The sequence below is a fragment of the Lacerta agilis genome, chromosome 8, assembly GCF_009819535.1.
Source record: "Lacerta agilis isolate rLacAgi1 chromosome 8, rLacAgi1.pri, whole genome shotgun sequence".
NCBI lineage: Eukaryota > Metazoa > Chordata > Lepidosauria > Squamata > Lacertidae > Lacerta > Lacerta agilis.
The window spans coordinates 2568790-2596100 of NC_046319.1; the positions used below are offsets into that span (position 1 = coordinate 2568790).

The 27311-nt window shown below is 47.7% G+C and overlaps 1 protein-coding gene across 1 annotated transcript; it reads right to left on the bottom strand.

Annotated features, from left to right (window-relative positions):
• Positions 1 to 26359, bottom strand: ARID5A (AT-rich interaction domain 5A). The gene is made up of 7 exons (XM_033159018.1): positions 26278 to 26359; positions 15206 to 15363; positions 7585 to 7774; positions 6840 to 6892; positions 4897 to 4994; positions 3221 to 3383; positions 1 to 1905 (listed from the first exon to the last, which is right to left on the bottom strand). The coding sequence occupies exons 1-7, from the start codon at positions 26279 to 26281 to the stop codon at positions 382 to 384; spliced, it is 2190 nt and encodes a 729-aa protein (XP_033014909.1). The 5' UTR covers positions 26282 to 26359; the 3' UTR covers positions 1 to 381.
• Between the last annotated feature and the right edge of the window lie 952 nt (positions 26360 to 27311).

Below are 27311 nucleotides of genomic sequence, written 5' to 3' on the forward strand. Positions count from 1 at the left end.
GACTAGGCACTTGTGTTTATAATGTATGAAAGAATCGGAATGGAATTGCGCCCAGCATTACCACAGATATAAATCTCTCTTTATAGGAGCTTTGTTCCCTAATGGTGGTTGTTGTTCTTTTGCGCACATCATTTGCATATCATACCAGATACAAATACATTTCAAAGTTCAAGAGTTTTGCGGGTGAGTGGGAGTGTTTGGTTTTTGTTTAAAAACGAAAATTACACGGTCCTGACAGTTGCATCCCTGCTGCTTTTCCAAGGAAGAGCCTTCAAAGATCGGCAGTCCCAAATGCTGGCAACGCAGCGCAGCTGCAGATTCCAACTTGTGGCGTGCCTGGTCCAAAAACCCTGCATCCCCCTGGGGGTTCCCGGCTGGTGGCTACAGCTTGGTGTTCCGGTGGAAGGCTGACACATGGGGGGAGGCATAAGCTGGCTGGCTGTGCCACGTTGAAACCGGGTAGAGACGATGGCGGAGCACACTGTCGTAAGAGGTGGGGTAGTGGGCCAGCGGCTGGCACAGGTCAGATGGCTGAACGGAAGCAGTTAGTAACGGGGTGGGGAACGCCGGGATAATGAATGGACTGATGGACAAGGAAGGGATCAGTGAGGCCGACTGCCCTTTTAAGTGCTCCCCCGGGGTGCTAAAGTTCACAGGAAGCCTCAACATCGTCCCTTTGTACATATCCTGAACCTGAGGCACGGGAGCAACTGGGAAACCTGAACTCGGCACAGCAGCCTTGGGCTTTGCCACCTGCTGGCCGCTTGGGGAAGGGCCACGCTCCAGCCCATTGCTGGACTGCACCTCCTTGACGAAAGGGGTGACAGCCTTGAGCCTCTTGCCATTCAGGAACAGCTCCTCTTCCATGGCTCGCTTCTTCTGAGCCAAACTGCTGGCCTGCGCTTGAGAAACTGAATGGCCTCCGTTCTTAAGGGCTTGCGGGCTGACCTTGGCCAGGCTGGCCACCGGGGGCGCCCACGAGGGCTTGGCGTGGGGAAAGGGGGAGGAGCCTCTCTTGCCCCCGGGGCTGCTCACCTGGAAGGGGGAGGTTTGCTGCTGACCATCCCCTCTCCAGGAGGGCAGAGGCTGGCTCGGCTTCCGGCGGAGATCTTCTGGCTGGTCCTCGGGGCCTTCTTGCTTTTTCTGAGGCAGGCGACTCAACAGCACATCGCTGCCAGGCTGCTGATAGGCAGAAGCTGCTGCCACCTCCGGGAAATTCTTAAAGCCACCATAATACTCCACTGGTCCTCGAAGAGGATGGCAACTTACGGGTTTCATGACCTCACCTCGGGATGTGTGGAAGTAGCCCCTGACGAGAGGTAGACCAGGCGATGGGTGGCCCCCACAGCAAGCATCATCTGCTTTCTGAGGCAGGTGGCCCTCCGTGAGGCTCGGGGACGCTTTCAACTCCCCTTCACTGGCTTTCGAGGGCTGAGAGGAACCAGCTGAGCCAATGGACCCGTCCACTTCCCGCACTGGAGTTTGCCCCTCTTTCGGAGGGAGGCTGGTGGCCAGCGGATTCTTGGGACCAGCCTCTGTGTCCGAGCCAGGGATCTCTCGGATCCTGGCCTTCTTGTACTCTGGGCAGTGGCTGAGGTGCTTCTGGTGACAATACAGGGACTCATCCTTGCTCACCTGAGCCAGGAGCTTCTTCTTGGCTAAGGGAGACATGATGCCGTGGTTCCCTTTGAAGTAGAAGCTGGAGAAGAGCCGCTTGTAGGCCTCGGAGCAGCCATGGGCACGGCAGTTGCCATGGCAGGCGTCAGGGGCCTGGCTCTCAGAGGCCTCGCGGCCGTTTGGAAGAGAGAGGCACCCCTCGGGCTGCTCGAGCAGTCGGCTCTGCTCGGGTTCGCTGGTAGGCTTGGCGGCAGAGGCAGCATCAGGGGTCGGCTTCTCTGGCAAGATCTGCAACCAAAAGAGAGACATTTACGGTACAGGTGGAGATTGGGAGCTGTCAGGAACAGGGAAGGCAACTTGGGGTACAGGAAATGTTTCCATCCATTGGTTGGCGAATGGAGCGCATAGTGGTGCAGCCCCAGGTAATATCATAGCTGTACTGTTAATTGGTCGCTGCAGCTGTTTCGCTTCCAAGGAATCCTTGTCTGTTCCTTCTGCGCTTGCCAGTTCAGAACTGCACTTCTTGCCTTTAATAACATGGACTGTGGTTAAGCCAGTGAACTGGGTGCCCTCTGGCTGCCTTGGACTGCAACTTGCCTCAGCCCCAGCCAGCATGCCAACCCCCACCCTGCTGATGTTTTCACCCCACAAGATACAGCAGAGGGTGCAAATAATATTCCTTGCTACTACTCTCTTTACAGCTCAGAAACTCAGGGCTGTGAGTTCTCTGCACTTGAAACAAGAAAATGAACTAAATCAACCCAAACTCCTGTTGCAACCTGAATTAAATGATGCAAATAAAAATGCTTTTGCACATTATTTTCTACGTGGTGCCTCAAAACCCTGCCTTTTGGCAGACGGAAATCTTCAGACTTCCGAGATTCCAGAAGGCACTTCCTGTTCACTTCAGGGAAAGAAAGGCTTGAAACTTACATTTTAAAAACCATTATCAGGAACCAGAGTTCTGATCCAATGCCAAACACTGCAGAATACACAGCAACCCAGCTAAACCGGATATGGGGAAACTTTAGTCCTCTGGATGGTGCTGAACCACAACTCCCATCATTCCTGACCACCATCACTCCTTGCAGGGGTTTATGGGAGCTGTAGTTCAGCAACATCGGGAGTCCCACAAGGTTCCAGCCAACTGTGCTACACGCTTCTAAGATTTACCAGTTTCCAAGCCAAAGGCCATTGCTGCCTGCCCTGCCAATCCTGCTCCTCCACCCCCCACATCTGCGAATCTTCCTGCTCAGCCTCCTAGACCAGTGACAGCACCTCTGACCCACAAGGCCATTTCCTCCAAACCACCCCTGAAGTCCTATGAGGTGTCAGGTGCTGGGCAGGTACACACGCCAATTTACCCAGGCCTTTGACACCTGAGGAGAATTAACAGGCAAAGCAAATCAGATGAAGGTGGTTATTCCTGACTGACCGCTAGAGGGCAGTCAAGCTCCAAAAATGTTCCAAGCCAAAGGGATTGGTGGTATTTATTAGCCCAGAAACAGACCAGGGGGAGGGAGGCATACGGTCCCCCCACAATTACACTGCCCCAATGTTTTAGCGCCTGAACCCCACAAGCTCTGGGAGAGCCCTGCTTTACCTGGTCCCTCAGCTTCTCCTTCTTGGCCCTCTTCTTCTCTGCAGGTCCATTCCCTTTGGCCCCCTTTGGCTCTCTGGACACCTTGTACTGCTTTCGGGGCTTGGCAGGGGGCAGGGGTTTGTCGTCTTCACCTTTCAGGTGCCGGACGTACGGGAGGACCAGCCTGAGAAGCAGATGCAAGCCAATGAGAAGAACATCATGACATGGGGGGGGAGGCCATCGGCCGGCCAGCCACACCCCACTATTGAAGTTCCTCAGCCCCACAGCCAATCCACACATGCAGAATTTCCCACAGATTGTGCCAAATGCAGCAATTTTTGACTCCTAAGAATCTCAGCTGTCGTTTTAAAACTTTAAAGAAAGCGTCTAGTCCTCATGGTTGTGAGTGTGTTTGAAATACACAGGCAGTATCTCCAGCCAGTATCTGGCAGTGAAAACTCAGTTTTAGAATAATTACCTGCCCGTTCTCCATTAAGCTACTCCTTGCCAAAATTATATATATGGAGCAAAAGATGCTAAAGCATTGATAAGCCCAAGTTACGAGCTTTGACTATGTATACTTTACTGCAAAGCCATAAACGGCTTTAAACTTAGCAGTTAGTTACAGCCAGCAGAGCATGCTCACACCCCGCCCAGGGAGAAAGTATGCACCCTCGCCAGGGGGCAGTGAGCAGAGGGCAAAGGAGCCCCCTGCGCCTGGCCAGCCCCTGCCACCAAAGTGACACAAGTTGTTGGAGAGACACCGGTGGAGGGCGGCTCAGGGAGGGCAGTGTGAGCAGCACCCCCCCCCATGTGCCCGGGGCAGTCACCCCAGAAGCCCCCCCCCCATGCTATTCCCCTGGTGAGTTACATTTAAATAAAAGCCAGCACATCACACCATGAGGTGCCTTTTGAAGATACCGAAGGAAGTGCAAAATAGTTCTGATTATTAAGCCAGAGGTTTTTGATTCTTAGAAGGAACTGGCATAGATACTTAGAAAGGAACAGAAAGTGAGCTTTTCCTTCCCTATTACTGGAACACACCAAAAGCAAAATAGTCCAAAAAATTAAAAGAGCACGAAACTAAAGTTGTGGTTGATTGATCTCTTGACTTATAAATGTACAGTCATACCTCGGGTTACAGATGCTTCGGTTTGCATGTTTTCGGGTTGCGCACCGCGCCGAACCCGGAAGTACCGGAATGGGTTACTTCTGGGTTTCGGCGCGTGCACAGACGTGGCGCTGCGGGTTGCGAACGTGCCTCCCGCACGGATCACATTCACAACCCAGGCATCCACTGTATTTTACTGAAGGCCTTGCTTATTTGCAGTTCAGTTCAAGTGCAAAATCCAACAGAGACTTTTTGGGTGCAACATTTAGATCCACTGTCTTGCCTGGGGAGCTGAAGTGGGGTCCTCCAGATGTTATGGCTGGACTACAACACCCAGCCATGCTGGATGAGGCTGGCAGGAGTTGGAGTCCCTCTGCATCTGGAGGGAACCCCACTGTCTGCCCCCTGGCCTTGTTTGTGCCTCCTGGGCAGGAGCAGGCAGGTCACGCAACCTCTGGCAGCCTGGCCCCTCCAGACATTATTGGACTACAACTCCCATCAGACCCAGCCAGCACAGTCCAGCAACATCTGGAGGGTGCCAGGATGGCAAAGGCTAGTGAAAAGAGAAGCAGCAGCAGTCCAATACCTCTCGTAATGCCTCCGTGTGCAAGTAGCGGCGCTGGTGCTCCCTGGGCTGCCCCCCAACATGTCATACACGTTCTTCCAAAGACGCCTCCCAGTGACCTACAATGGGAAGCAATCGAGTGAAGCCCCGAGATGCCAACAGGGGGTGAAGGGCAAGTCGGTACGGTATTACGAACACACAAACATTCACAATTCACAAGAAAAGATAAACCATCCCTTGGCGGGATGGGGGTAAGGAGGATGCCAGTTGCTTTGGAAGAACACAATTTTGAGAGTGCTCCTGCCCTGCAGTCCTGCTTGTGGGCTTAGCCATTCTGACCACAGGCTACAGGATGCTGGAGTAAATGAGCATTTGGGTGATCCAGCAGGCAGCTTCTTCTTAGCCTCTCCCAGCTTCAAGATTCAAAATGTAGTTTTCAATAATGAGGTTGCCCTAAAGAAGTTGCCCTAATTTACAGCAGCAGCAGCAGCAGCAGCAACAGGAGCAGCATTTCACTAGTGCCCTATCTGCACTATGCACTTAAAGCAGTACCACACCACTTTAACCAGTCATGGCTTCCCAGGAAGTGCAGTTTGCTAAGGGTGCTGCTGGGAGACCACAATTCCCCTCACAGAGATGCCGTTCCCACAAGGGTTGAACAATCAATCCCTCTTCCCAGGGAACTCTGGGAATCTTAGCACCCTTAGCAAGTGACATTTCCCATGATTCTTTGGGGGGATTCCATGACTATTTAAAGTGGTACGATAGTGTGTTAAATGTGTGCTGCAGCTGTTACCTTGCTTGAGGTGAGGGTTTGTTTCACAAACAATGTTTTTATTTGTATTTGCTGAAAATGGCACCCCACTCTGATCCCCCCTGCCTCACACCCAACTCCTATGCTGGGCTTAAGAGTCCCCTTTTGCTCAGCAGAGATAGCTGGCCTCTCTCTTCCCCCCCCCCCCCACTTGCTCTTCACACAGCTGTGAACATCAGGAACATCAATGACTCATTGATATGTTTTCATAAACTGCTTTTTCTCCACTGTTGCCTTGCCAATGTATTTTGATAACAAGAGGTGCCTGTCATGAGCTGCTTTGAGCACACTTTGCTGTGGAAAGGTAGCATATAAACAAACTAAATCAATCAATCAAATCAAATCCATCAATCAATCAATGGGCCATTTTAGCTCACTGGAGATTTGGTTCAAACTTACAAAGTATCCCAAGCAAACAGGCTGTCGGTGGCCAGCTATGTCCCCATCTCACCAAAAACTGGAATAATATTTTCATGCCAACAGTGTTAGTTGTAGTATGTCCTTTCTTACTGCTTATAGAAACTGGTGGCTGTTATGGTATATTTGTATGGTGATAATTCAGTGGTACCTCGGTTTACGAACTTAATCCATTCTGAAGTCTGTTCTTAAACCAAAGCCATTCTTAAACCGAGGCGTGCTTTCCCTAATGAGGCCTCCCGCTGCCAGTGCCCTTCCACCGTTCAGCTTCCGTTCGTAGACCGAGGTAAAGTTCGCAAACCGAAACACTACTTCCGGTTTTGCGGAGTTCGTATACCGAACAGTTCGTAAACAGGGTTGTTCTTAAACCGAGGTACCACTGTAAACGAATATGAAAATAGTGTTGTTTAGCTTTATGTTCTGTTGCTTGCTGCTATGGGTACGTTTTGTACAACCATGGGACACAAATAAGGCACCCACGGCACTGGATAGAGCAGCCTTAGCTAACCTGCTAGGGTTAGGGTTAGGGTTCTGGACTACGACTTGCACCAATAATAATTATAAATTTATTTATACCATGGCTTTTTCCTTGTCAGAATCAAGGCAGCTTACAGATAAAAACAACTGCTAAAAACATTTTTAAAACCAATCATTAAAATGCAGCAAAACATTGATAGAATTAAAACGATGGATAGAAAGATGATGGACAGATAGATTTATAATTTCTTCTTACCAGTTCATAGGCTCCCAGCTTTTCCACAACTTTGTAGATCTTAAACAGGTTAACTAGAAGAAGAAGGAAAAACACATCCAGGAATCAGCATAGCAAGAGATAACAACAGACTGCAGTTCCTTAGAAGTGCAGAAAACCTCCTTCCTGAAGATCAAAGGTTTCATTTAAGCAAGCCTCTAGTCCTCAAGGCTGCAAAGTTGTGCTTGAAAGGTTGAGCCTAATGAAATCAAAGGGCCTGATCAACTATTACATGGGCTTTAAAAAAATGAGGCAAGGGGCAGGGGAGGTTAAGCTTTCCCTCCAGAGCCATGAGCTCAGGTTAAAAAACGAAAACACACCACACACAGAGCAATTAGCACTGGAACCAATATGAGGAGGTTTTGGGTTTTTTTTTTTTTAATGATCATTGACACATGGGGTAGTGGGGGTTACCAAGATCAAGGCTGGAGTGGAAAGGCTAAAACCTCCCCCACGCCTGGTTTATTTATTTATTTTTTAGAACCGCTACATGATGTTAACATTTGCCACTCCTCCAGCTTTGGAGGGACTATGTCCAAATTCCAGTGGCTGAGCTGAGGGCTCCTTGGACCTTCCTAGGGCACCAGAAGAATCGGAATAATACATACCGGCACCTTTTTTAAGGTAAGATAAAATTATGGAAATATCTGCAGAAATGTGGAGAACTGAATTTGACACTGGAAAATGGGGAACGGAGGGAAACCAAAATGGACGGCAAGAGACGTACTCTGCTTGAAGCCGAGGTGAGGCACCCTCTCGATGGGCGTGTGGCGGTCCTTCATGAACTTGTAGAGGCTGACAAGGAAAGCTTGCTCCTCTTCCTTCTCGCTGCTGGGCACCTGCTCATCTCCAGAGTCCTCTGCTGGGCTCTTCTCACCCGTTTCCAAAGCCCCATCTGCCTTGGTTTCAGGAGACCCCTGAGGTGTGAGGACGACATACAAATCTAAGCATTCACCAACTGCAATGGAGAAATCAAGGAGGAAGAGGAGGAGCACAAGACCAGCAAAGACCCAGAGAGCTGAACTGAAAACACATCCCAGCAGATGTCCAAGATTGTGATTCTTTTTGTTGTATTTTTATCCTTTATTACATTTATGCTCCACCTTTTCTCCAAGGACCTCAAGGTGGTGCACACGCTGTGCCGAAGAAATGTTTCACGTTCCGCTTCCCCTCCCAAAAACAATTTGAGAAAAGGAATTGACCTTGGAAATTACCAATGGGGGAAGAATACTGATGACTTGGGTGCAAGGCTTTTGCCATGTTTAGTTTACTTCTGAGGCGGCATGAGGGTCCTTTCTTCATTCCACAAATCACCTCATAAGTGGTCTGTACATGTACTCTGAAGCCTTCCCGGGTGCCCATGCGGGGAAGCATCATGAGGGAACCCCTCCCACGTGGCTTGTTCAGGTCAGGAAGGATGAGCAGCTGGGGAGGCTGCAGATATCTAGAGAAATGTTCACTGGAAAGATAACAGACACCTACACCAACCCTTGGCCACCTCACAACGGCCACATTCACACCATACATTGAAAGTACTATGATCAGGACGGGCCTACGCACAAGGCAGAGGGAAGCAGCCCTCCTCGGGTGGCAGAATCCTTCGGGGAGGTGTCCCCACAGGCACCCCACCCACCACCGCCATGTAAGCCCAGAAAGTGAGGCTGTGGGGCGGGGGGTGCACTCAGCACCTTCCCAATTTTGCCTCAGGCAGCAAAACAAGACAAGCCACCCCTGACCATGATACCACTGTAAACAGTTATAGCTTCACCCACAGAATTCTGGGAGCTGTAGTTTGTTAAGGGTGCTGAGAGTTGTTAGGAGACCCCGATTCCCCTCACAGAGCTACAATTCCCAGAGTTCCCTGGGAAGAGCGACAGACTGTTAAGCCAGTCTAGGAATGGTATCTCGATGAGGAGAACAGGGCGTTGAGAGTGGCATCACAGTGCTATGGCTGCATGGTGTGAATGTAGTCTATGACAGAGGAAGAGCAAAACCCCCGTGCCCAACAGAATTCTACAGAGCCCTGACAGGGGAAATACAGGGGAAATACAGGTTTCTGCACAGCACTGACGGGCAGCAGCTCTGCAGGGTTTCAGGGGCCTGCCTGGAGACAAAAGTCTTCAGCTCTTAGAAATCCTCAAAGATCATCATGCAAAAATAATACTATATGCTGCCCTTTAGTTGTACGAAATTTCATCTGCTGAGTGACTCTGTCTTGGCCCAGCCTGCCTCTAAGTTAAGGTTACCAGATTTTTTTCAGTGAATCCGGGGACACTTTTCAACTTCCTACTAAATAGGCGGATTTTGTCAGGGGACTTATTTATAAATCCAGGGACTGTCCACAGAAAACAGGGACATCTGGTAACCTTACTCTAAGTCAGCCTTTGCCAACCTGATGCCCTCTAAGCATTTTGGAGTACAACTCCCATCAGCCCCAGCCAGCACAGGCAGATGGGAGCCGTAGTCTAAAACATCTGGAAGGCCCCAGATTGCTAAAGACTGCTCTAACTGTTGGACAGCACAACCCTTGGCCCCCAGATGAGGGCTCAAAATGCAGCCACAAGGTTGCCTGGATTTCCATTCCCAGCCTGTTGTGATTTTGCTGTGTATACTTTAAACCAGTTTCTAATTTTAAAAAGCAGGCGGGTGAGGGGAATGTCTTCTTATGGGGCCAAAATCATTAGCTCTTGAAGAAACAGAAAACAGATGGGACTCTGTTTTGGTTTTGAACAGCTGCATAAGCCAGAGCTCTGGAACTCATGACCTGCAACCCCGGACTCACTTAGCAGGGGAAGGGAATAACAAGGAGCCTGTTTTCCCGAGAGTGAGCAGAAGCTGAACGAAGTCCACAAGCAGCGCTCCCTTCTCGCTCCACCTCCAGCGCATGCAGACTATGTTGCCTCCTGAGGAAGGGCCGGCGGCAACTTGCTTGGCATGCAGAAGGTCCCCCCAGCCTCTCCAGGTAGGGCTGCTGGGAAAAGACCCTTGCCTTGCATGGAACCCCAGAGAGCTGCTGCCAGTCAGGTCAATACTGAGCTAAATGGAACAGCCGCCCCCTTAGGTAGAAGGCAGCTTCCTATGTTCCAAGATCACAGACTTCAGAGCGGGACACAAAGAATAAAAATTGTTGGCTGCGCAGATCGCAGGAAGCACCTCCGTGGCCCAAAACATGGCGCCACAAATGAGTAAAGCTGCAAGGTGGCTTGGGGGAGAGAGGAAGAGGAAGCCTGCTAAATCCCAATTCTCAGCTGAAACAGCTTCTTTACTTGACACCAACCGCATCTTTCAGGGCATAACCCCGCTCAAGGTAGCTTACAAAAAGAGGGGAAACAATCAAACATAGGGAGATTTAGAATGCACTTAAAACCACCCCGACTAAATAAACACCTGTATATAAAAAGGACCCAGCTGTGCTCCCTTACTAGCTTGCATAAAAAGCCAATTAAGTGCAGAGTGAAATGAAAACAGCTTTCCAGGTCTGCTTGAGGGCAGCTTACTAAAGAGGTCAGATGTACTGCCAAGCTCGGCCTTATTTCGATATTGTTTTAATTGTCGGGTTTCTAGGACACCTCCAGGGTTTTTAAACAAGGGGGGGGGGTGAGAAATAGCCATGTAGAATTTTTCTTTAAACAAACCTCCTGCTTGCAAGGCAGAGCTGCGCGTGTGCCATGGAAATGCCAGAATGCTTACACAGATTGGATCAGTCTCGTTTCCCCCGCCCCACTTTCCGCACACAAAGCGCGGCTGTTCAATCCCATCAAGAGCTGTTTTTGTGGTCGGAGGCAATTTATTAGCTCCGAAGAGTCACCAGCTTGTTCAGCTTAGAGAGAGAGAGAGAGAGAGAGAGAGAGAGAGAGAGAGAGAGATGTCTGAGTGTATTATATGCCTGGGATCGGGCAGGCTGCCAACTTGGTCAGAGTGCTGGGATGTGTGAGAACACAAGGGACTGTTTCCAGGAAAACAGAACGGCACAAATTCTCACTCTCACACACCCTCCCGCCCTCGGCTCAAAAAACGTTTCTTGCATTTTGTTTTCTTGGTTTTTTTGTTCTAAATTTTCCGGAGTTATAAAACTTGTTGCTATTTTTGGTCAAGGCAGCTGCTCAGCACTCAACACTTCTGCTCCTTTCTATTCTTCTCCCCGCTCACGATAGACATGTTATTTTAGCTGTGGGGCTATTTATGGGGCTGCTTCTTTTTTCAAATGCATCTAATTTTGAACTGGACGGAGAGCCAAGCTGACGGTGTTTGCAAAATGCTCTCCCCCCCCCCCACACACAAAGTGGTGGGTGCAGGGCTACCTAGATCCTGCCAAAAGAAAATTTAGAGTCTACAAGTCTGAAGAGATTGTGCAATTTAGGAAGGGTTGCCTGCATTCAAGCTGAAGATAGAACACTGTATCTTCGCATGGGCCACTCCCCACCCCCAATATTGCAGGTAACATGATACAAGCATGCTTTCCCCTACAGTGTGCACATTCATTCCACCATCATATCCAGTCAAACAGGTGTTGTGGGCATTCATACAGTTTCCAAAACCTGTTGGACTGCCGATTATGGCAGGACAAAAGAAATGTGTTCATGTTTGCGTGTGGCAAATATCCCTGCACCATGCTTACTTTACACTCTTGTAAAATTATTGTCCGTCTCCAGCCTTACTTTACCTGGCATTATGCGCTATGCTAATCAATTGCACTCCAGGTCATGCAGAGGACAAAAGTGTTGAATGGGACCCAACTCCTGCTCATGGATGAAATTCACTGGGTAGCCCTAAGTCAGTCTCTCTCTCTCTCTCCCCCTGTCTCACACACACACAGACAACCTAACCTCCCTCACAGGATTGTTGTGAGGATAAAGCAGGAGTCTCACATGCATGCATGGAAGGCAATATGCAAGTGTGATGAGACAATGCCTTGAAATGAGAAGTTAGGGAGTGCTGAGCTATAAAAGGTCAGCCCTCATCCGCCCCATTCCAAAGTGGTCCAAATTCTGCACAATGTATTTCGTGCAAAAATTATTTTCAGAGACTGAAAGGGAAGAGAAGGATACCCCACCACCACCCAACTACTTCTTAGCAACAGAGAGCTCACTTCAGAAGTTCACACAGGTTTCTTCTCCCCCAACATACACGGCACTTGCATTTTCTGTTTCTCTCTTTTGACGCTAAAACCTCTGGTTTCGAAATGTTGATGTTCTCCTCCATTTCTTGTTTAAACCCTGCCCACAACCCTAGGCAAAAGTGAGCTACTCAACTGCCATCACTGAAGCGTCTATGTGCCATAGTGGTGGTGGAGAGAGAGAGAAGCGGATGAACCCCCAAACTTACTAGGGGTTGCAGACTCCAAGTTGCTTTTAACTTTTATATTTTGGGTTGACAAGTCAAGATATTAGCATGCATTTGCTGCCTCCCACCCTTTGCACGAGCCATAATTTTAACCAAGAAGTCACTAATGAACTATAGTTTCCTATTTCATCAAAACTAGGGAACTAAGGGCTACCCGCCCTTGGTTTAAGATCCTGGCTTGTTCCAAAGCTGGCAACCCATCGTTTCCTTGTTTCTATGAAACAGTAAACTATGGTCAATAAAATATTTCCTACTTTAAATACAACTTGCATGAAGGGCAAAATGCATGCTCATTTCTTGGCTTGTGAAACCAAAATAATGGGCAACTGGGAGTAGGCTTCAACATATGCTTTGCTCTCCCTCCCCTTTCAAGTCTAAACTATAGTTCACCAATACATCTGCTCCAATGCTAACTGTGGGTGATGCTAATCAGGATTCCTATCTTACCTGAGGTTTACAAACCCTGGTCAAGATAGCAGCTCTGGTGGGAATCAACCACAGTTTGCAGATCTATTGCAAAACTGTGGTCAATGCAAACATGGGAAGAAATTGGGGGGGGGGGAGCAGGGGAAAGGGAAGGTGCATGCATCCCCAAGGCTGGCTCCCCATTTTCGCATTTTGATTTGAAGGAAACCAGCATTTCTGGGCCAATTGTAACTTTTTGCCAATTCAGGAGGTCAGTGTTCTGCATGGGTCACAGCCTGACTCCAGGTAGATGACACTAGTGGTGCTGCCATCATTTTTATATCTACACACACACACACACACACACACACACACACAGCAGCCTTTCTGAGCTTCTGTCAAAGAGGTGACATGAGAATTGTAGGGGCAGAAATAGAAAAGGCATCATTGGCCAGTCGGCACCAGGCACTCCAAGAATCCAAATTCCAATCATGCTTGGAAGGATTGTTTTGAGGTGCAGATTTTTCATCAGAGCTCCTGGGTCCTAATACCCATCAATTTTATATGATTCTACAGAACCTTTCATTTTGCACCCCTTGTAACAAAACTTTTCCATTTTTAAGTGATAAGCAATCCACTTGTTTTACTGAGCCTATACGAGAAGGGGTCAACCCTGAAGCACCCCAAGAAGGAAAGATTTTGTTCTCTATCTTATTCAAAGCTGAAACAAAATATAAACAAGATTCTAAGACATATCTCAGATTTAAGCTGGCATATGCAAATTGGGAATTTTGGGAAGTCATTTTTTTTTCTTTGCTCCAATTCCACTTTTATCGCCACTAAATTGCAAGTACTACAGGCACACCCCATTCCATTTAAAGCCTAGGGACACGGGTGACACTGTGGTCTAAACCACTGAGCCTTTTGGGCTTCCTGATCAGAAAGTCAGCAGTTCAAATCCCTGCAACTGATTGAGCTCACGTTGCTCTGTCCCAGCTCCTGCCAACCTAGCAGTTCAAAAGCACATAAAAGTGCGAGCAGATAAATAGGTTCTGCTGTGGCAGGAAGGTAAACGGTGTTTCCATGCGCTCTGGTTTCTGTCACGGTGTTCCGTTGTGCCAGAAGCGGTTCAGTCCTGCTGGCCACATGACCCGGAAAGCTGTCTGTGGACAAACCCCAGCTCCCTCTGCCTGAAAGCGAGATGAGCACCGCAACCCCATAATCGCCTTCAACTGGACTTAACCGTCCAGGGATCCTTTACCTTTACCTTTTATTCTATTTAAAGAAGAAAGCCTTGGGGTGATAGAACATAAAACCATGGATTGCTTTGATGTTTGAACCTGAGCCTGCCCACAGACAGTTGCTTGTTTAGGACTGACAAACTAGCACCTGAAAGCATAGTTTGAACCTGATTTTCAAACCAGATTCAGATAACTGGGGTTCGCTGCTATTTCTGAATTTACAGACCACTGACAAACCACATTCTGGGCCACTCCTCCACTTCAAGATGTGAGTGCAGAACACATGGAAAAAACGAAACAGACAAGCAGGTCTAACCCACTGTACATCTGGGAGATCAAAGTATGGTTAGCCCAAACCATGGTTCCACAATATGTCAAAATACAGCCTCTATATTGCGCCTCCTCACTCAATTATTTCAAAGCCCACAGAGCCTTTGCTTACTGTTTTACTCCTTGTCCCAAAACAAAATGAAGCCTAAACACCTGAAACTTAAGAGTGTGACAGAGTTAAGCTGCATCTAGTATTATGAAGATAAGCCTAAACAAGTCTTCTATGCCTTCTTGCAGTTTGTTGTAATATCCAACACTGGACAAACTGTGCCTGATCCAACCTATGATTTGTTGAAACAAGCCAACTTCAAATGGTAGGTTATGAAACTAGCTTGTTTCAACAAACCATAGGTAAGAGTTTATGGTTTGGCTGGAACACCAAACAATGGTTAATCTAGAATGGAAGCAGAGGCTTTCTACCTCCCACTTACAGCCAAGCTGGAGGTGTGTAAACATAAGGCTTGCTGAGGCTCATCCTTGCATGAGTGCTGCCAAAGAGTGTTCAATCTAGACCAGGAAGAGGCAGGTTCAAAGCCCCAACCAACCACTAAGCTCATTGGGTGATGCTGGACCAATCACTAATCTTTCTCCCAGGATTCAAGCAAGGATAAAATAGGACTCTGCCCAGAGATTCTTAGAGGAAGAATGGGATAAATATGTTGTTCCCTAGCTACACCAGAACTTGTCATGTCTCTGTCATGTCTGCTGTTGAAAATTTAGGTCGCAGGTTGCTGTATGTTTAGTGTATCATGGCCATTCATGGCACCTGTTAAATAATTAAACACATCCAAATCTAGAGTTATTTATGCCAATGCCAGCAAGTTGCCTTCCAGGTGTTTTGGACTACCATTCCCATCAGCCCCAGCCCCAGCCCAAAAGGCTCTGGGGGGCTACAGGTTGGCAAAAGGTTGGTCTGGCTGTGATTTGCAAAGGCCAAGGTCTAAAGGTTTTGAAAGAATATCATCACAGATGTGTTAGGATTCAATTCTTGGCTTTTGTGATGCAATTATTATAACGATTTTCACTCACCACTTCTTCTTCCAGATTCTCTGGAGTCTTTCGATGCTCTTCAGCAGCCGGACTTCCCTCTGCGGTCTCTTCTGCCAGGCACAGCACCAGAGCATTCTGGGATTCACTCTCAGCCATGGGAATGGTCTTCTTTTTCCGCTTGCCTTTAAGGCTGGGTGCTGCGACAATGGAGAAGAGTTGAGAAGCCATTAAGAACCCAAGACCCATTCCCCTCAAATCAAGAGGCCTTGAGTGACAGGGACCCCTACCCTAAATCCCAGCAATATCCAAACCCACCTCAGGAAGACCAAGGAGGAAACACCCCCGAAGACATTTGAGGCAGAGGAGAGGCTGCCAGCAGATGGGGCTGGGATCTTTTAGCCATAGGCCTACCGCCACCTGCTCCTCTGGGGTAGGGGCACAGTTCAGAGGTGCTTTGTACGAAGGCAAAATCAGATTTGATTCTGGAATCTCCAGTTAAGAAAAAGGGATCAGTCAGCAGACGTGAAACTGAGCAACACAAACAACGTGACAAAGTGTTTGGTAGTGTTTTGAAAGCAGACGTGAAACAGCACTGCCCAAAACGCCGAGGAGCAACCTCAAGTCAGCATTTGGCCACCTGCTGCCTTTTCTCCTCCACCGCCAACTTAGCCAGTCACCATAAGGCCACATTCACTCCATACATTTAAGTGCCATGCTACCAATTTACACCGCCATGGCTTCCTCAGAAGCATCCTGGAAAGTGCCATTTGCTAAGGGCTGAGAGTTGCTAGGAGGCCCCTATTTTCCTCACAGAGGTACAATTCTCAGAGTCCACTTTGAGAACTATTGCTCTGTGAGGGGAAACCCTCATCGCCCTTAACAAACTGCAGCTCCCATAATCCCTTGAGGAAAGCCATGGCTATTTAAAGTGATGTTGCACTGCTTAAAATGTCTGGTACAAATGTGGCATAAATCTCAACCTCTGCCCACAGGCCCTACGTGGCCCATGGATTAGCTCTCTCCATCTCCTGCTGCTCTGCCTCAACAGCACCCAGAATCTATGACTCCTCCACGGTCTGCCTCCGACAAGAAATTCTGGGCAGGAGACAGCGATGCTTGGCTCTAAGGAGGGGCCCCAGCTGAGACTCCGCTGCCCTGGCAACGGGAGTGGTTTTCTTAGAAGAGATGTCTCCTTTGAAGCATACAACTCAATGGTTTCCTGCTTGGAGGTGCAACTGCACATGAGCAAGTGTGAATACGGCAGGCGGGCAGAGTTTCCACTTTCGCTTTCAAGGTGGTTTCCTGAATGGTGTTCGCCTCGACCCCACCAGCCACATCCTTCCCTCCCAGACGCTAGTCAACCAACTGCCACAAGCAAGCCCTCCAAAGTCCACTCTCCATGCAAAAATCGCCTCCCTTTTGCATGTGGAGATGCAGGGAGCCTCTTGCGCAGTCAGGGGTTTACTGAATGGACCCATCATTTCTACCCGACAGTGCAGCTGAGGGAGGATGAAGCCAAGATGGGCTGCAGGTAGCAAAACAACTCACCTGATACTTGGGAAAGTGAAAAGGCCTCACTCTTGAAGCTTTCATCCAAGTCAGGGAATATCACCTTTTTGGCTGCATGATCTAACCATTTTATGTTAAAAGGTAAAGGTAAAGGTAAAGGTACCCCTGACCATTAAGTCCAGTCATGGATGACTCTGGGTTTGCAGCGCTCATCTCGCTCTATAGGCCGAAGGAGCCAGCGTTTGTCCGCAGACAGCTTCTGGGTCATGTGGCCGGCATGACTAAGCTGCTTCTGGTGAACCAGAGCAGCGCATGGAAACGCCATTTACCTTCCCACCAGAGCGGTACCTATTTATCTACTTGCACTGCCGTGCTTTCAAACTGCTAGGTTGTCAGGAGCAGGGAATGAACAATGGGAGCTCACCCCGTCACGGGGATTTGAACCGCCAACCTTCTGATCGGCAAGCCCTAGGCTCTGTGGTTTAGACCACAGCGCCACCTGCCTTGTTTTATGTTAATCTGTGCTTAATCCTGCCAAAATGATTAAAATGGAGCAAGAGTAAAATGAGTGTCCACAAATATTTGAACCTTCTATGACTCACTTTGCACCAAAGCGATTTACAGGATAAAAAATTTGCAAAAATTTACATAATTAAAGAACTTTCAAAAACTACATAATTAAAAGTGACGATTCAGAAATACTAGTTAAGAAAGCATTTTTAGGAAGGCACCTTATACAGAGTAAGGCCACCAATCCCTCCAGCTCCATACAGTATTGTCTACAATAACTGACGGTGGCTCTTCAGTTTCGGACAGTGGACACTCCCTGCCCCACCTGGGAGATGCCGAAGATTGAACCTGGGACCTTCTGCATGCAAAGCAGATGATGCTCTAAGCACTGAGTTACGGTCCTTCCCTCATCCATTTGCCAAAGCATTATCACCACAAAGTCAACAGAATGCTCTCAAGAATTCACCCGTCTTCAATTTCACCATTCAACATGAAATTCAGAAACAGAGAGAAATTTTACCTCAAAATTCAAGTGTTTTCAGACTTTTCAGTATCTTGTCTGGTTTCTGGCAAGCGTCAACTGTCAACTGCTAAATCCCACTGAACGTTATCAGTCAAATATTACCGCCTGCCAACACTCAAAACCACCGTTTCATGTCTGTTATGAAATACTGCCAAATGCCAAGAAAGAAACAGTGAAATCAAAATATTGCCACATGTCAAAACAACTACTGAATACTCAGTGAATATTAAACATTCAGGGAGTACCTGGAGAACATTCGGTACATAAAATTCACAGAGGACAGAATCTGGTTCAGATCTCACCACATCCACACTCTCTCTGTCGCCTGAGGTGACCCACACTCCATGATCCTGAGCTTTCCATCTGCAATACAGTGGCAATTCTGGCAGATTTATTGTAAGATTTACTGCGGTAATATTTCTGAGGGACACTCAGAACGTGTCCATCATCCTCTCTCACTAGCCCAAACAAAGCAGCACTTGACAATATTTTGGGAAGTCTTCTGCATCCTTGGGCAGCCTTAACTTTACTTGAATCCTGTCCAAGAAAACCAAATTGGTGTTTCTTTCAGAGAGCATCCCAGGGAGAATGGTGGTTATTGCGGCTTCCCAGGAACAAGCTACCATACTTCCAGCTGATGGTGGCACATGTCATCATTTGGCAGAGCTGCATCAGGGCTTTTTTGTGGAAGGTTGTGACGTGGGAAGAAGCTGACAAAGTGCGCCGGAAGATAAACCAAGAGGTGCTCTTATTTATTGGAAGGGCCTAGAAAATACTACTTGCATACAGTCATCAGGAATGGTAACTCACAGAGATGATGATGACGACGATACTTATATGCCGCCCATCTGAATTGCCCCAGCCTCTCCAGGTGGCTCCCAACAAAATGATAAAAACACACTAAGATAACCATCAGAAACTTCCCTGTCCAGGGCTGCCTTCACATCTCTTCTAAAAGTCACAGAGTTCTTTATCTGCTTGACATCTGATGGGAAGGCATTGCACATGGCGGCCACATAAGCAGGGCCCTGCCCCCACAAATTTACAATCCTCTCAGGTAAAGAAAAGGCCCATTTCTAAAAAGAGGCAAAGCAGATGGGGTGGGGGGGGGTGGAAAGAGGCTGGGAGTGCCAAACGTTTTATCCACCTCACTCCCCCCCCCCCGGTCATATTTCTGGCCACTTTTGTCCCTTTCGCAAACATTTCACCCTTCCATGCAAGCCAACTGCACACTATTCACCACCACATGTCAATGGACAGAGCTTTAACTTAAAAACTTATGAACAATTGAAAGACCAAGTTGTAAATTGGTTACAATATCATCAGATTAATGAAACATTCAAAGCAGACAAGAAAATTGGTTTTCAGATAGGAAAATCCAAGTTGGAGACAGAATTATTAGAACCGAAAAGCAAAAATCTTTCCAGAATGTACAATTTGTTATTGGGGTGGCATACACAAGATGAGTTGGTGAAATCAACAATGATTGACTGGGCAAAAGACCTAGGGCACAACATTATGATGGAGGATTGGGAGAGACTGTGGAATCAAAGTATCAAATTCACAGCGTGCAGTTTACTTAGGGAGAACTTTATGAAGATGATTTACAGGTGGTATTTGACCCCTGTTAAATTGGCAAAAATGCATCATGGTTTAAGTAACAAGTGTTGGAGATGTAAGCAATCTGAAGGAACGTTCTTTCATATGTGGTGGGTGTGCCCTAAGGTGAAGGACTTTTGGGAAAAGGTTTACAATGAATTGAAAAAAATCCTCAGATACACTTTTAAGAAAAAGCCTGAAGCCTTTCTGTTAGGTATTTTAGGTAAAGACATTTTGAAATGTGATAGAAATTTAGTGTTGTATGCCACAACAGCAGCAAGAGTTGTAATAGCAAAGAATTGGAAATTGGAAGAGCTACCTACTATTGAACAATGGCAGATGAAGATGTTGGAGTATATGGAGCCGGCAGAGATGACCGGGAGAATCCGTAACCAGAGAGACGACGCGGTGGAGAAAGAATGGGGAAAATTCAAATTGTATTTAAAAAAGTATTGTAATATTTAAAAGTAAATTTATCATTGCAAAAGAAGGATAGGCTGTCAAATGCACAATTCGAAGTAAATAATGAAAATTTTAGAAAAATATAGATTATAGAAATAGATTTTGAAAATGTTTTAGATATAAATAGCTATAGATTTAAAGTGTTTTATTTTTAAGATTGAATAGTAGGTATAAAATATGTGAGAAAGTTAAAATTGGAAGTTACGTGAAATATTCTAAAGGGACGCAAATAAGGGGAAATAGGAGGAAGTCCGTAAAAGATGGTAAGAAAATGGAGATTTTTAGTATGATGATGTATTTTGTGTGTGTGTGTGGCTATTTTTGGATGTTTTTCTTTTTGTTGTTGTGTTATTTTATGTTTTATTTTTTGTCTGTGTTTGTATTTGTTGTTGATTTTATTTTGGAAAATACAATAAATATTATTTGGGGGGGGGAATGGAGGGGAGGGGGAGACTAGCAATGGGGCGCAGAAGGAGGCTTAGTCATGCTGGCCACGTGACCCAGAAGCTGTATGCCGGCTCCCTTGGCCAGTAACGAGAGATGAGCGCCACAACCCCAGAGTCAGACAAGACTGGACCTTACGGTCAGGAGTCCCTTTACCTTTATTCCATGTTTTATTTTTATGTATGTTGTCTCCACACTTGCTGTAAAGCCATTTCTCCTTTGCCTCTGTTGACCTGTGGTCATCTATGTATAAACCTTCTCCGTTTTGGAAAACTTTAATCCGCTTCAGTGACTGGGCTCCTAGCACATGACACTGCAATAGCTGTTTAAGAAATCAACAAAAAGTACTTTGGGCACACAAAAACTCCAAACCCAGGAGCAGAGGTAGAGGCAGGCTGCTCTCACTCTCGCTCTCTCTCTCTCTCTGGAGGAAAACAGAAGGCCAAGAGTTTTGAGCCCTTTCCAGTCCTCTGCCCCCTCATCCATTTCCAGCTCATGTTTGCTAAAACAGTTTGTACGTTACCCTCCCTCTCAGACCCCCTGCAGGAGTCAGTGAGTTCACCCCAAACACTCACATACTGTACAATGAGGCGGGGGGGGGGGAGGGAGAGAGAGAGAGAGAGAGAGAAAGAGAATTATAAAAAGGAGGGGGGAGCCTTCCAGTTTAATGTTCTCTGGAAATGAGATCATAGCCCACGACAGCCAAAACAAGTCCAGCTTCTGAGAGGATTACTGGACATGATGACAACTTTGGGAAACAAAAAAAAGAAAAAGGAAAAAGGAAAGGGTGGGGGGAGAGAAACCAGCTTAGCCCCCCTTTAAGCTTTCAGAAGGAATTAAGGGAGGCATGGGGAGCTGGCACTGGTAACCCCCCCCCCAACTCAGTGCCAAGGTGAACATCTTTTATTTAAAAAATGTGGGTGGGATTTGGGGGGGGGCAGGGGGTGTAAAATACCCATGAAACCCAAACAAGTTAAATTGGAAGCAGAGTTGAAGGCTTTGACAGGAGGGAGGAAACAACACAGGATGGTCCCATTTCTCTCCTCTGCAAACCCCCCCCCCCACACACACACACACACAAATGCCCTTCATTCACTTCAGAAAAAGTAGTCTGGTTTGGACTGGGGGTGCTATCTAATGATGCTTGGTTGGTATTAGGAACAAAAGCCAAAACGGCTGATTTTCTTCTACCCGCTACCTCCAAAATGATTTATCTAGGAAAGCCACCTGAACCCCCTTGCCACCATTTAAGGGTTGGGGGGGCAAGAGGTGAATTGGCTGCTTCTGCCACCGCAAAATCACCACACCAGGTTCCTGTTCATGAGACAGCCCACTCCAAGCTCAGAGCAACATCCATGCAAGTGGGAATAGCAATGCACTTGCTGCAGAAAGGCCCCCCCTCCACTCCATATGGTTTATGACCTCCTGTGAATTGGAAGAGAAGCAGAGGGAACTGATCTTTCTGCCCAACTCCCCCCACCTAAAATGGTTTTAAATCTGAAGCCACAGCTCTGCATTTCAGTTTCCTCTGACAATCCTAAAACCACCTGTTTTTTTTTTAATTCCCTCCCAGCCCCCACCATACAAAACAGCTGCTTGTGGGACCCTGTGTGGCTTCAATAAAAACAATTGTTTTCTATCCACAGTTGTGGAATTGACGCATGGATGGGAGAGGGGCGCACAGCAGCTCCACAGTCTGTAACCTCAGCAGAGAGGGAGACAAAGAGAGAGAGAGGGGAATGTGCTGACCTCAACCCAATTATTTGTCCTTCCATCTGGGGCAGATTTAAGGCTTTTGAAGTGATGTGCTCCATCCCAGTGCATGCCCCAAGTGGGGTAGCAGAATCAAACCCATTTTACAGATAAGGAAACAGAATAAGGAAGTAAAATAATGTCATGCCTGGGGGGGGGGGTGTCAAGACGGTGTCCTCCCTTCCAGAAATACTGAGGGGGAATTAATTGCTTTGTCAAACAATGGCAGGTTAATTTATGGAACTCTCTGCCACAAGTGGTAAGACTTGCTCACATAGGTCATATATATATATATATATATATATATATATATATATATATATATATATAAATGGAATAGACTTAGGGTTGTAACCAATGCTAGTCCTGCTCAGAGAACACCCACTGAAGTTGATAGACATGTCTAACTTGGGTTTGTTCCTTTCAATTGGCGTACTTTGAACTTAGTTGGATACAACCCGTGGAGGCCAAGTCAATGGCTCATAATGACAAAGACTAATGGAACCTCCATCTTCAGGGCCACTCTACCTTTGGCTACCAGATGCCAGGGAACAACAACATGGGGAGGCCAGTCTCTTGAGGCCCTGCTGATGGGCCTCCCAGAGGCATCAGGTTGGCTTAGTAAAAAAACAGAATGATGGGTTCAATGGACCTTTGGCCTGATCCAGCCATGGCAAATCTTATAAAGCAAGTTGCCCAAGGAGAGATCTCAAAACAGCCATTTCAGAGTTGCTATTTGCAGCCTCTTTCCAGAGAAAGCAACTTAAAAAAAAAAAAACACAACCCAGCAATAAAAACCTCAAACACAATGACAAAACATCAGGGAATGAAATGGGGAAATAAGATTGTCAGTGCCAGTAAGTTAAAAAAAAAAAAGTACAGTTAAAGAGAAGAACCACAGATCAGTTTCAAAACTTCAGGGTGAATCATAGAAATCAGACGCAGCTTAAAGGCTATGAGCTCATTGTGTTTGTTGTTCTCAGAGTTGGAGGGGCAGGAAGGAGGGGTGGTCTCTGCCTAAGCCATTCTGTAGAGCAGGGGTGGGGAATCTGTAGCCCCCCACAGAATCACAGAATTGTACAGTTGGAAGGGACTCTGAGGATCATCTAGTCCAACCCCCGGCAATGCAGGAATCCATGACCGGTGGGCATCCAACCTCTGCTTAAAACCTCCAGTGATGGAGACTCGCCCACCATCCTCCGAGGAAGACCGTTCCACTGCCAGATGGATGTTTAGTCCTGATGTTTAGTCGGAATCTCCTTTCTTGTAATTTGAAGCCATTGGTTTGAATCCTACCCTCCAGAGCAGGAGAAAACAAGCTTGCGCCATCTTCCATGTGCCAGTGCCCTTGTTCAATTCCAGTTCACCGGTGACCAGGCTAACTGGGGCTGATTAGTGTTGGGAGCCCAGAAATGTGAGGAAGAGCATGGGTTCCTCAGCACTGCTCCAGAAACACATGAAGCTGACTTGGAATGAATTGGGCAACTGGTCCATCTAGCTCAGTACTGTCCACACTGACCAGCAGCTGCTCTCCAGGGTGTCAGGCACAGCAAGGGTCTTTTCCCCTAGCCCTACCTAGAGATGCTTTTGGGGACTGAACCTGGGAGCTTCTGCATCTCTGCCACTGAACAACGCCCCTTTCACAATGCTATCTGGCCTCCTACCAAAATTTAATCAAGGTATAGCTTTTAAGAAAGCAGCATTAATCACTGTTTCGCTCGTAAGGAAGTGAAGCAACGAGACTGTCAGTCTGCATTTCATCTCAACGGCATCATGACACGCAGTCTGAGAAGGCAGAAGACCAGCAGGCCACTCCATCTCCAGAGGGAATTTCCCGCAAAGCACATTGATCTCTCAGCATCACCAACAAATGACCTCATGCTATGTGTGGGCTGTTCCTTATATAGCACGTGGAAGATCAGGGAACATCAGGAGAGCCAGTTGTGGATCTCCTGCATAACATGTAGGTTGACCCCAAGCGTCCACACCTGTGTGGCCCATAATATGCCCAGCGCCAGGAGAGAGACATGATTCCACAGGAGCACAGAAAAACCGAAGAAAGTGGTAGTGGGTCCAGAAACCAGCAGCACACTCCCTTTTTAAAAAATAAATACGTGCCCACCTCAGCTCCCAAGGCTGCAGCAATATCCTTGAAAGCATGCAGACAACTGCTTCCGGCCTCTCAGAGAAATATTTTCAGTGGTGGGAGGTGGGACTTCAGAACATTTATCCCTCCCAGGAAGAACAGATTATGCCAATGAGAAACAAAAAGCAAAAAAAAAAGTTGGAATAAAATTATGCAAAAGTAAGAGAAGATCCGCCAATGCGCTCCGCTAGTGGGATTTTATACAGGCTGCATAATTCAGTTATTCTCAGTTTCTCAGTGCAGGATTTGGAATGGATGAATGTAACACGTGAAAATGGGGGTGCAGAACCGCTGGCCTTCCAGATGTTTTGCCAGACCCCACACTTCCAATTGCCTCTGACCATTGGACAAGCCGGCTGGGACAGATGGGAGTGAAAAGTTCAACAGCATCTGGCCTAAAGGAAGTGGAGCGTGTGTACATGTGAACGAGGGTAATTTCTTAAAGAACACCCCACTCCACGATTGCAACACCATTCTGAACTGGAAGAGCTGTGAGGCCACCGGCATTTCAAAATTCCCTGGCTCCTGGTCAGCTCTTGCTTTGCCAATGATGCCAGTATGCGGTTTTATTTTGCAGCGACTTGAGTCTCTCTTTCTCACAGGGTCAACGATTTCTTCCACTCCTAGGTACGCCAAGCAGCCGATGAAAGAAAGGAGACTGCCGGCTCAGTCCTTCCACAAGCAGATGCGCTATTCATTCAATGAAAAAAAAATGTTCTTGGGAAAATGAGAAAGGTCAACAACCTAGAAAAACATTTCTGTGCTGATGCGGAAGCAGCAGCCGAAAGCCGTTAGCATCTTCAAAGAATGTAGATCAAGCCACTTTCAGGAAATGACAGAGTACAATACACCCAGGACTGCGTGTGCACACTTCATTCAATAGATCACTTTTTTTAACTCTTTAGGGGCCGTGAGATTGGAAGGGCGGGAGTGTGGTGGGACGGGGAGGCCTCTTCTGGGAATGCGGGGGAGAGGGGGTGGCGTTTGCTCACAGCTGACACAATAAATTAGCTGAGAACAGCAAGAGATTAAAAACCACAACAGGAAAAGGAATGGCCAAATATGAGAAGGCAGTGCTGAAATTGACTAAGTTTTTTTTGGGGGGGGAGAACTGAAATCAAAAGTCCAGGAAGGACTTTTAAAAATCCGGGGGGGGGGGGGGACCGGTAGGTTGAAATCTCCTTATAAGTACTGGGAAAACACAGAAGAAAACTTCAGACAAAGTTTATGCTGTGTTTCTTTTTTTAAGGATCCAATCACGTGGACGGAGTTGGCACGCACCATGTTCCGAATACCAAGTGTGTGGCGGTGGCGGAGCGGGGGGAGCTTGTTTTGTTTTAACAGCAAACTAAGACGATTTCCAACAAGAAAACTGGCTGGGTTGGCAGAACGCGTTCCCCCTGCCTCCCGCAACCCGCCCTCTGTTCTTTTCTCCACCTGCTCAGAAATGCAAACTCAGTGACTTTTGCAACTTAATCGCCGCCAATTATTATATGCTGAGCCGCGCAAAACGGGGAAGAGGATTTGCATAGAGACCGGTCCGATGGTTCTCCCGGGCAGAAAAATAACAACGTCAGTCGCACATCGCTTAGACAACCCCCCCCCCCCCGCTCCAAAGCGGACACAACTGAAAACAACCCGTCCCTAAGAATAAGACAAGCTCCGCCCGGCGCCCCTTCCTCGCTTTCCCTAGGGAAGGCGATGGGGGGAAAGTCGGGTCTTCGCGGATAAACGGAATCCAGGAGAATTTTTCCATGCGGGTCAAAGAAAGGAAGCCTCTGACGGGAAGCGGATTCGTTTTACTGCAACCTGTACTCCCTAGAAGCAGTTCTCCGGAAACAACTATTTGTTATAATTGATCTCCGAGGAGGGAAAAGGCGTGTCCCCCCCCCCACTACAAACACCCAAAGTTTCCCCACCTCCACACTGATCAGAAGTCTCCACTCCAGTATAGGTCCCTAAATGCAAACAAGACTTTAAATAAGAGCAGGGGGTCGAAAGCGACTCTGCCCTATTGCCCCCCCCATGCCCCATCCCTCACTTCCCCGGCGATCGCTTCTCCGCCAGCGAAAAGGAACAAGTTGCTAGTCCTCAGCGCGCCCCAGCCGCCCGCGTCCCAAAGCGCCCGGCTCCGACCTCGAGCCGCTCCTTCGCTCGCCCGCTCACCCATCGCCCGGAGCGCAGATCCTCCCCGGCTCCGCACCCGCCGCAGCTCCCATGTGATGCTCAGTCCGCACCACAACTGATACAGCAGCGCTTTCTCTCCGCGAAACGCTACTCGCCGGGCGCCTCATCCTGCGTGCTGATAGGGCGCCGCCGAGCGCCCGCCTCAGCCGATTAGGGAGACGGGCCGTCACTCAGGCGAAAGGGACCCGCCTGCTCAGTCCTAGTGGATTCTGGGAAGTGTGGTCCTGAGAGAAGAAAACTTCTGCACCGTTAATAAAAAAGGAGTTTATTGCGGTGTTTTTCAATCATTCCCAGTGGGATAGCCACCCTTGTTTGCTGTGGTGAAAATAACAATCTTCCCTCGGATCCAGGTGTGCTCTGAATGCTTCAGTTGACATCTTGGGACTGATGGGAGCTGTCCGAATCATCTGGAGGGCATCTGGCTGGGGATGGCTGCTTAGGGGTGCTGCCCTATACAGTAACTGAGGACCCAGGTCGAGGAAAGCCACAATGGAGATGGCAGAGGAATCCCTCACAGAGCCAGGGTGGCTCACCTGTGGCCCTCCAGAGGTCCTTGGCCCCCAGCTCCCTCCCATCAGCCACCCAATTAGCATGGCCATCAGTCAGGGATGAGGGTGGTCCTGCAACCTCTGAAGAGCACCTGGGTTTGCCCCACACACCCTCTTTTAAAGGCAGGACCCTCTGACATTGGCACGGCATCCTTGCCTCCAGAAGTCCAGATCATGGCATATCAGATCATGGCATATCAGCACTGGCGGGAGACTTGTGGCCTTTAAATGAGCGGTCAGCGATCAAACAAAGATTCTTATTATTAATATTATTATTAGGCTACAAATTTGATTCCCTGCCCATCCTTCACTATATGCTCTCAAGGTGGGTTACGGCAATGTAAAAATACAATACAGTATTGGAATCCATTGAAACAATTGGCGAAAGAATAACAAATGCAACTGCAAGCGCATTCTGAACACCTTCAGAAATAGTATCTTGCTCATCCTTACAACAGCCCTATA

Excerpts from the sequence above, each read along its gene's own strand:
- ARID5A (XM_033159018.1), bottom strand. Across the intron at positions 6,893-7,584 it reads TCACCTCGGCTTCAAGCAGA|TTAACCTGTTTAAGATCTAC; the intron begins GTACGTCTCTTG and ends TTCTTCTTCTAG. Across the intron at positions 3,384-4,896 it reads ACACGGAGGCATTACGAGAG|GCTGGTCCTCCCGTACGTCC; the intron begins GTATTGGACTGC and ends TCTGCTTCTCAG.